The 10013-nt window shown below is 37.3% G+C and overlaps 1 protein-coding gene across 2 annotated transcripts in view; it reads left to right on the top strand.

Annotated features, from left to right (window-relative positions):
- The window catches only part of LMO3 (LIM domain only 3), a 55705-nt gene that overhangs the window by 2351 nt on the left and 43341 nt on the right, over positions 1 to 10013 (top strand). For both annotated transcript variants that reach the window (XM_049625151.1, XM_049625150.1), the window contains exon 2: positions 4955 to 5168. In XM_049625151.1, the coding sequence (XP_049481108.1) occupies positions 4963 to 5168 (206 nt within the window). In that variant the 5' untranslated portion in view covers positions 4955 to 4962. The remainder of the gene's footprint in view (positions 1 to 4954; positions 5169 to 10013) is intronic.

The raw sequence follows: 10013 nt of genomic DNA, 5'->3' as shown, positions 1-10013 counted from the left end.
GAATGTCTCAAGTACGACTCGAGTGGATAATAGTCAAAGTTCAGGATGAGCCGCAGCATTCCCACACCCCTTACTCCCGGGAAGAGAGGGGCAGGGAGAGTTTGGAATCTGGAGAGGTTCGCTCCGGCCTGGCCCTGGGGAAGAGAATTCCGTCCTAGGTGGGCTCCAGACCCCCTGCTGCGTACTTGCTGGGATTCACAGCCCCCTCCCCCTCCGAGAGTTGAAATCACAGTCTTGCGGTTCTTGGGGACACTTCTGCCTCTCCCCACTTTTCCGTAATAAGAAAAGGTGGTTCCGGCAAGATGGAAAAGTGACTGTTTGCAGGGGGGCTGGGGGTGGGGGGCGCGGTGGGGAGAAGTGGCCACGAGAGACAGGTTCCCTGGAACGAGGTGCCCATGTCCTAACAGGAGGAGATTCAAACTGATGCAGCACATTTTTACGGGGGCTACCCAGATTGCTGTTATGAAATACAAGTCAGATTTATGATCTTTTTCATATTGAACATGATATGCTATGCTAACGCTGCATGTGACAGTTTAATCAAATCCATTTGTTACCACGAAGCTAAAAGGGGCCGCTGGGATTTTAGGATTACGGGCAGAGTTAGGGAAGCATGTGGCTTTGTCATTCGCCATCATTTTGCACACCGCCACACTGCGAGGGGCTCTGTGTGTGCGCTCTGTCTCGTCTGGCCGCCCTCATCCCTTCCCCCACCCCCTGCCGCCACTCCGACCCGCTCCCAAAGTGGCTTCACAATAGTCGGTCCTCGGCGGTGTAGGCTGCGCACCAGGTCCACACTTGAGCTAAATCCAGGAGACCCCCTTCCACTTCTACCTTGGGCTCTGTGCTCAATGCGAAGCTGCTGCAACTCAGGCACGCCTAAGTCAACTCATGCAGAAAAAGGAGAAAAGTTTTGGTAAGGTTACAATCTATCATAGATGCACTTTGCCGGCGCTCGGCACTCTTGACTGCTCTAAAGCTTTCCTGCTCTTCCGCTGCTTTTGTGTCTTTTTTTTTTTTTTTTTAAGATCCGAAATATTATTGTTGTAACTGGTTTGGAAGACTGCTGCTTAAACCAATTAATCTTGCTAGGTGCAACAAATACTGCTACATTCTTTGCAAATCATCCCTGTGTGGCTGCGAAGACACAACCACAAAAGGCTAGAGCATAAACTCCATAAGGGATTCTTTGTTAGAGTGCATGTATGTTTCTTATTTTTTTATTATTATTTTATTATTATTATTATTATTTTTTTTTTTTTTGCATGTGAGCTGCATCAAAATTGAACTCAGTCTTGCAAATCTCTTGTTGGCCTTTGCCAAGCACCAGCACTTTGCTGCCATGGTAACTGTAATTAAACTGATAAGAGTGGAAAAATGTCAGTATCTCTGAGCCTTGCAGCTGCATTGGAGAAAAAGGGAATCAAATTGGTTCCCAGCTCCATTGCTCCAAAAGGGGAGGGGGTGGTGAAAGGATGGGGAGGGGGTTGGGAGTTGAAGGGGCAGAACAGAGTTAAGCAGCTCCAGCGCCTGAGATCTGGGGACATCTATTTGCATTGTTGTCCCTTAGGGGGCTGCAGCCTGTAGGGATGCTCTGGGCCAGTGAACAGAGAGAAACAAGCTTTTAGGCCCAATCCAGTTCTCCAATCGGGTCTGGGGGCTGGGGAGAGGATGAAGATGGGCAGGAGGAGAGAAAATCTTTTGTTTGGTACCTCTTGGCAATCGAATGGCCATGTTGGCCAAATTCTTTTAATCTGTGTCACTGCTCCCAGCTGCGGAACCTGCATTCCCATTTTAGCATCTTCCTGAGGCACCTCATCTCTGCCAACCCCCTTTATGTATTCCCCCTTCCTGTTCCTTCTCCCAAATTGTTCTCTGTGAATCTTCCGACAGGGACAAAATGTTTTCCGTTCACTATGTGTAGTTAGTCCAAAAATATAAAAGACTGTGTCTAAGTGCTGCACATCTTTGATTATGATGATTTTTTTTAAGCCCCTGTGTGTTGTGGAGTTGTGGTTACTTTGTTGTGTTAACTACTGAAGCTGAGACCGCGCGGATGAATGGCACAGAACAAGGGAACATAATGGAGGCAATCAACCGTTAGGCCGCCTCACAATGCAATCCAGGCAATTAAAAGCTCACCAGAGTTTAAATGAAATGGTTCTACTTATTTCTGCACACCACACTGCACAGGCTATTATTTATGTCTTTTTTTTAATTATGATTTCCCTTAAACTGTCAAATAACTCAGAATGGCAGGGTCTCAGAGGCAATAAGAATTTCCCTCAGAACAATTTACATGCCAATCTAAAACTAGTTATGAGTCCTGATGTGCTATGAGCAACTTGTGAAATGTTTCTCCGCTTCCGAACGCATAACTCTACCCAGTCGTGTTCTTCTGGATGGTGAGGGCACGGTGGGGAAGGGGGCTGCTGATGCTTTGTGCCTTTTAGGTACATGGCAACGTGGTGACTACTAAATAGTTCTTTTTCTACAACTGTTAACTTGAAGAGTATTGAAAAGATTTCCTTTTCAAGAGAAAGGTGATGATGTTCTCTAAAAGAAGGTACCAGGATGGAGGGTAAAATATCAAACTCCTTCAAGCCCAAGGCCAAACAGAATGTAAGAGTTTCAAATATTAATTGGCCTCTGAGTGCTAAATTAAAATGTCAACACAACAAAAACATTTTGTGAAGACAAGCAGGGTAGTGTTACTTGTGCCAAATGTTGGTATTCCCTGTCCTGGTTACAAAGCATTTTGAATAAAGATAGCCGTCCTTCTCCACTTGATGGTAGGAACTCAACTGAGGGAAATATAGCTTAGCTACAACTAAAAGGGATTTAAATTTTTTTTTTCTAGCTTTGTGACGTAAAATAATAATAATAATAATAGCCTTATAAGTTGGTGAATTCGAATAGCCAGCCATCTCTCGATGTTTTCAGTAATGAAATACAGAATGTCATTTAGTAAATCCAAATTTCCCCCCTCCCCCCAGGTATATGGTTAAGAGGCACTTGGATATGTTCTGTACCGTAATTAATGGGATTTATTCCTTGTGGAACCTTGCTAGAAGACGGTAACTAGTTCTGATCAAAGAAACTTCATTTGTTAGAAGTTCTAGAGAGTGAGATTTAGCAGAGCTATCAAGGGTTATGATTAATCTACACTAGACCCTTAGCTCCTTCAAAGAAAGGGAATAGAAAGCAGGCTATAGGAATACCACCTGCTCTTCTGTACAAATCCAGCTGCTAGTCTGCAGCTTTGACTACCACACTGTGCAGATCATGCAGCAAGAACATCCACCCTTTCTTCCCTGCCAGACCCTAGTCCATCACTCTACCAGAGAACTTATTTGGTAATGGAAGTTCAACATCAAAACAATATTATGTGCAATCCATGCATTATTTGTACCTAGAAAAGTTATTCAGCTCTGAGGGTACAGTGCCTTGATGTCTCTTATCAATGTGATTAAAAATGAAAAAAGAGTGTGAAGGTAATGGAGGTGAAGCCTTCATAAGGAGGCTTCAGAGGAAACTGAAGAAGGTTTAGCTACTTTGGAGTAGGGAAATACTCCAAGATTATGGCTTGGCATTTCTTTTCTTGGAACTGTTTCAAGTGCATCTACATTTGGCGTTTTGTAGAGTTTGAAACTTTATGTACAGGCGAGGAAGCATACTATAGTAGTGGGATCTCTGGACTGTTAGAAGACCACCAAGTCTTGTGCTTACCTGTCATTCAGCATCGAGCGAGTCCTTAAACTCTCTTAGGCCTCGTATCACAATTTGTAAAATGAGGGAGTTAGGAATCGATGATGTCTCGAGTATTTGGTAGTACTTAGAATGAGTTATTGGATAAATATGAAGCTCTGAATAGTTGGTCCAGCTTTTTTTTTTTTTTAAACTGGGTATTTGACACTTAGGAAAGAAGAAACTCAAAGGGGAATAGCCTTTCACTGAAAACATTTCAGTCAAGTTGTAAAAACCACAGAACCCAGCTGGACTCCTTATTTATGATGGAGATGTATCTCTAAAGTATATAAATTTTATATATATGTCTGGTGCCCTATCTATAACATAATATATTTATGTATATATGTTTATGTAATTTATATGTATTTAGATTTTTCCTTCTGTTGTTTTTTCTTTCCCCTATGAAATTAATAAGTGTGTGTTTATGGTAATAAACCAATCCTGTACTTTCATTTTATATGAAAGCATACAGTATGCAGTCAGGTAATCTGCCATTTATAGAGGCACTGACTCATGTTTGTGAGTATAGATTCATTTGTAAAATTGTAACATAAGGAACAATTTCAAACAGCAAGAACACAGAAGGAAGTATTTGGATGCAAACACACAGTGTAGAATTGGGGAGCTTTCTGGGTGACTGTACTCTATGTTTAACTATAAACAGCCCCACTGCTAAGTCAGGTTAGTGTCTTTCCATTAGGGTACACTCTCCTTCCACCATCAAGCACAAATCAAGTGAATTTCTAACCAATAAAGAAAAACTCATTTTTGACTCTTATAGGCGGTGCATGGACTAGTTTGTTAAATAGCTTCCTTTGAGATTATTACTCACGTTTTCTTCCCAAAGGAACTGCACTATGCAGAGAATGGGGACACTCTAAAATTATTTAATGTTACTTAACTTTGTGTATATGATGTCAACATCATGTCAATGTCAATGTATACTATGTACAACACGAATGCATTATCCCACCCCCACCCCCACTGTCCAGGTGCAACTTTAGAAATGATTTAATAAGGACTTTATAATGTTTGAGGCTTTTGTTTCCAAATTTTAGTTTGATTTCAGGATAGCCCCAAAAGGGAAAGTCTAACGCTCCTTGAGAAAAGCAATATTAAATATTAAACTTGTTGGAGGGCTTTTGACATCTTTTGATTCTTTCCTGCAGTCCCAGCTCTCTTTTTTGTTTTTGTCTTCCTTTAGGTATACAAATGCTCTCAGTCCAGCCAGACACCAAGCCGAAAGGTTGTGCTGGCTGCAACCGAAAGATCAAGGACCGGTATCTTCTAAAGGCACTGGACAAATACTGGCATGAAGATTGCCTGAAGTGTGCCTGCTGTGACTGTCGTTTGGGAGAGGTGGGCTCCACCCTGTACACTAAAGCTAATCTTATCCTTTGTCGCAGAGACTATCTGAGGTAGGAATTACCCTTGCACACCAGTGATGACTGGATTCCTTTTAAAATACTTTTGTAAGTGTATTTTTTGGTTTCATTTCCTTACTACCAGCTTCTATTCCTGAAAGACATTGACCTGTCAGCCTTCAAAATGTTGCCAGGTGCCTATTATGCAAATTCTTACTCGAGTAATGGCCAGTAAAACATGATATCGAAAGTGATTCCATTTGGCCTGCCTGGATGCTCATAGTTAGAGATTGGTTATTCCACCGCCCGTATTAAAAGCACCAGTTCATGGCAAGGATGTGGTTGGTAGAAATCAGCATATAAGTGTTTCATTAAACCATACCGACAAGATAGGCTGAGCTTGACACAGAATTGTTCAGCAATCTTCCTGTGTCTCGTTTGTCAGAGAAAGTTCAGTTTGAAATTATTAACGGGTATTTATTAGCATATTTATTATACAGTTTTGACAACTTTCCCCAAGTGTGAATCTGTGTCCCCACCCTCAGTGGCATTCCAAGTGGTCATCACAAAGACATCACGGAACATTAGCAGCTTCAGACTTGCCAGTAGCATTATGGAAACTAACACAGTAAAGATCTCCATCATTATGGGGAAATGAAAGCCACTCTAAACATCTGATCAGTTTGAGGACAATGCATATATTCTTGCTTAAAAAACCATGAAGCCCACTATACTTGTTTCCCAGCATTTAGCACTCAATGCGTGAACTTGTATTTAAGAAAAATTATTTTGCTTTTCAGGGAACTTTGTGACTTGATTCAGCTGCAAATTACATATATTAATAAAGTAGGAGCTATCAAATTAGAGAAATGATATATGGCATCATTCGGGTTTTCATATTTGATACGATTAATCATTTTTCTAGTCTGACATTAAGCGATTTATTTTGAATTTTCTCCCTTTATGACACAAAATTTATCAATCAGCCGTAACTCCTTAACCATCTTGGTCATTTTTGGGAAGTGTTTTCTAGGGAATTTGGTGCTTCTCAGTATATAATTCAGTTATTTTATATTTTCAGTTAATCTTTATATATAAAAATAGATCATTTGATTAGTGATCGTTTAAAAGGGTGAATCCAACACTATTTATCAGATTCTACCCCCCACCCCCCCAACCTTAGGATTGCCTCAGCTGACAGCCTCCTGGCTAATTATGACCACTTGTTACTATCCCTCTGTGTTCCAAGCGCATAAAATACGTGCAAGGTGCCAACAATGAGAAGTGACTCCATAGCCAGGATTTCCCTTATTGTGGTGGCACAACTAATCAGAATTAACTTATTCCATGAATTCTCTTAGAACTTCAGTCTTTGAACTTCTTCTTTGAAATAATTTTTTTTTCCTCTGCTCATTGTGAATTAGAGCCTCATTTCCACATAAAGCATTCGCATTTTACTTTCAGTGATTTAACAATGCTTCCTAGTTTTGCTTTATCTTTACTAACCAATGGTCATGGCTTTTGACGCTTTTTTTCTACTTTTACATTTGTTTGCAACTGCAGTGTCTCAAATGGATTTATGTAACAACAGTTCCAAAACAAGGAGCTTATATAAGTCTGCGCAAAGTTAAGGTGTTCTAGTAAGCAATAAAGATAAAAATTAAGTAAGATTTACAGAAAGTATGTTGAAATAGCTGGATTTTAAAAACTTAAAAATTTGCCAATGTAATACCTGTATCCTGAGTTAAACTGTTTTACAGTTGTTGATATAATAGCAAGCAGAGAAGGAAACTTAGATTGTGTTATTCTTATGGTAATAAAAATACAATGTTTAACTGCCGTTTGATAGTCTCAAGTAAGTGTTTTGTTTAAAGGGATTTATCAAAATAGTTTTCATATCAAAAGTGCTTACCCTCCTCTAAGATAGATAGATGTTGCTGTTTGTGACATTACTTAGTTGATTTCTGGTAGACTCAAACTTTTCATGTTTGGTAACTTGTTAAAAAAATCATACTCTTTCTAATAAAAACCTTGGTCCTGGTTGCCAATATATTCATTTCTCAGAGTATAATGTCCTCTTAAGTTGGTCATTACCACATTAATAGCCAGTTGTTATGTTAACAGCCTAAGGATTGTTAACATTTCAAACTAAGTTGTTAACTGCAAGCTTATTCCTTATTTAAACTGAAGGTTTGTTGTATATAATGTGACTTCTTTGGCAAGACTTCATCAATACTTAAAACTTGCAGAAGCGAAATGGGGACTTGGTGTGTGTGTAAAACTGTGTTATGTGTTCTAGATTATGCCACAGATGTGGTATATAGTTTTATGTAAGAAGTATGTATCTCCATGACATCGTGTCCATGTTCAGCAGCATATGTCTCTTACTAGAAATTTAAAATAGTCTAATTTTATATGTCACATAGACAAATACAATTAGGCAAACTTTATTTACAAATTAATTTCTTTGAATGGTATAGTCATTCAAAAATGTTTATTGGATGCCTGCTGTGTGAGAGGCATAATTCTAGGTAATAGATGAAATTAACTAAGAAAAAATAAAGGTGTACCTAAAATTGTTACTATCTGTTTATTAATTACACAAAACCTGTTAAATGATCAGGGAGCAAGTAGTATTCTGTGGCTGTTTTCTCGAGTTTTGAAAACAATTTTTCTCATTTCCCTTAGTTCACATTTACTTTTGTATTTTGCACAAAGCTTAACCATTTAAATCCTATTCAAAAGTGGTTAGGTTCGGTTTTTTGTTTTTGTTTTTGTTTTGTTTTGTTTTTGGTGTTTGGATATTATATGATTTCTTTGAGGCACCAAACAAGCCATAAATAACTTACAGGTTTGTATTTCTCTCTCTAAATCAGTAGGTATCTAAATAAGAATATGGAAAATGATAAAGAAGAAAATAATTTTGTCTGTACTGGTAAATTATTGATTGTAGGTATTATCTTGAGTCAGATAACTTTTTCATTTCTAGAGAACAGTGAAATATTTTTTCCAATTGTATTTAACTTCCTAATTAACTTCTTCCAAAAAAGAAAACAAACAAAAAAATCAAACACTTGTCATGCTGAACAATGAATCTTGAAGTTATAACATTTTATTTGCATTACTTTGTTTTTTTTAAGTTCTTTGAATAATAAATACAAGAATTTAAATCATAAGATACTTTCTTAGAGTTATAGAAACTATTATTGTGGTAAATACGATTTCTCTCAGATTTTTCTCTCCTTTGTGGCACAATTAGCTTTAAGAAAAAGAAATATGATCTCACCATTTATATACTGAGTTTCAGAACTCCACAATTCATTTTCCATAACGGGGCTGGTATAATGTCTTTATTTCTCTGTAGAATATACAGTGTACATATCTGATGAGAGAGAATTTGCCAGTTTGTAGGATTGTTCTCTGCCTTTGGAAACTCATTAGATAAAGGAACAGAAGGATTGACTTTTTAAAACTTCCTCTATTAACATGAGTTCTGACTTAAACTATGAAGTCAATCTGCCCATCAATATTTATACGCCAAGACCTAGAAATCTAGATGTTAAAAAATGTATCCGACACATTCATAACTTTTTCATTTTTAAAATTAAATGTATGACAGATTAGATGGAGGAGCATCTTTATACCTTGAACTAGATAGAGCTCATAACCAACAGAATACCCAAAGTAGATTAATAAGTCTTGTATAAAAACAGAAACGTTTTAGTAATGATGTTTATGGGACTCTTGTCACTGCTAAGCTGTCCATCACCCTTGTCTCATTTTGGAAAATACGAAAGAAAGTAGTGAACGTGTAATCAGAGTTTTAGAATTAAAATCTTGTGGCAAGTGTTACAAAGTCAGAACGAGGAGAAATAACAAACTACTTTACTTTTCAACTTGGAGGAAGTAAAGAATATCAGAATTTGCCTCTCAAGACTTTGGGAAATTTTTGCTTGTTTTTTTTTTTTTGTTTTTTTGGTTTTTTTTTTTTTTTTTTTTTGTTGTTGTTGTTGTTGTTGTTGTTAAGCCTAAAACTTCTTACTTGTATATTTTAAGCATCAAGTCCCTGTAGGCTGCATCTTGTATGTCTGAATGGTGTCTTACCAGAGAATGTATTCAAAGCTGTTTGCTGTGATGTTATGCCATGGAAGCTGCTTATAGCTCTTCCTATATGAGAAGCTGAAAATGCCTTCTGTAAAATTTAATGTAATTTGCTATTTTTATATCTGGGAATAATGTGTTTAAAATGAAACTGCTGGGAGAGAATGATGCTTCATGTCCCACTATAGCTGCCAATTAACAAAAAGCATTTGAAGGTGTTATGCTGACTATAATTTTACATCCTTTAATAGAATAATAGAACGAATTGCAAATAGAAATTTAAACTTAAATGCCAAATGTCACATAGAGTATTAATCTGGCTATAACTTTATTTCAGACTAATCAAATCCTGTGCCCTAAATTTTTATATAAAGTTTAATTTATATTAGTGCGTACATAATTACAACCTTAAAAGTAAACACGAACGTGTTAATATGATTTTATCTGACAGTTCATTGCATAGATTTTTTTTAATGTTGAATAAGGTGTTTATTCTTTTTTTTTCCCCCTTCATTTTCCTCTTTTTAACATTAGGCAGTTGAAAATATCTTCCCCAGAAATCAGTGCATTATTATTATTTGAAAAATCACTTTTTATTGTTTTAAATTCTGAAAATTTAAGCTTTTATAAGGAATGAAACTCCTCCCAAATGAACTTTTTTCCTACAAGCTTCGTTTCAGTTTTTTAACACTTCATTATTATTGTAATTTTTATGATATTTAAATGTCTCACATAATCTTAGTATGATGAAATATTGTAGTATGTGAGTCTATTAGACCCCATGCCCTGTTAAAAAAT

Source organism: Panthera uncia, chromosome B4, assembly GCF_023721935.1.
Source record: "Panthera uncia isolate 11264 chromosome B4, Puncia_PCG_1.0, whole genome shotgun sequence".
Classification (NCBI taxonomy): domain Eukaryota; kingdom Metazoa; phylum Chordata; class Mammalia; order Carnivora; family Felidae; genus Panthera; species Panthera uncia.
Note: the sequence above shows the minus strand (reverse complement) of the source record. Positions and strands in the feature narration are given on the sequence as shown.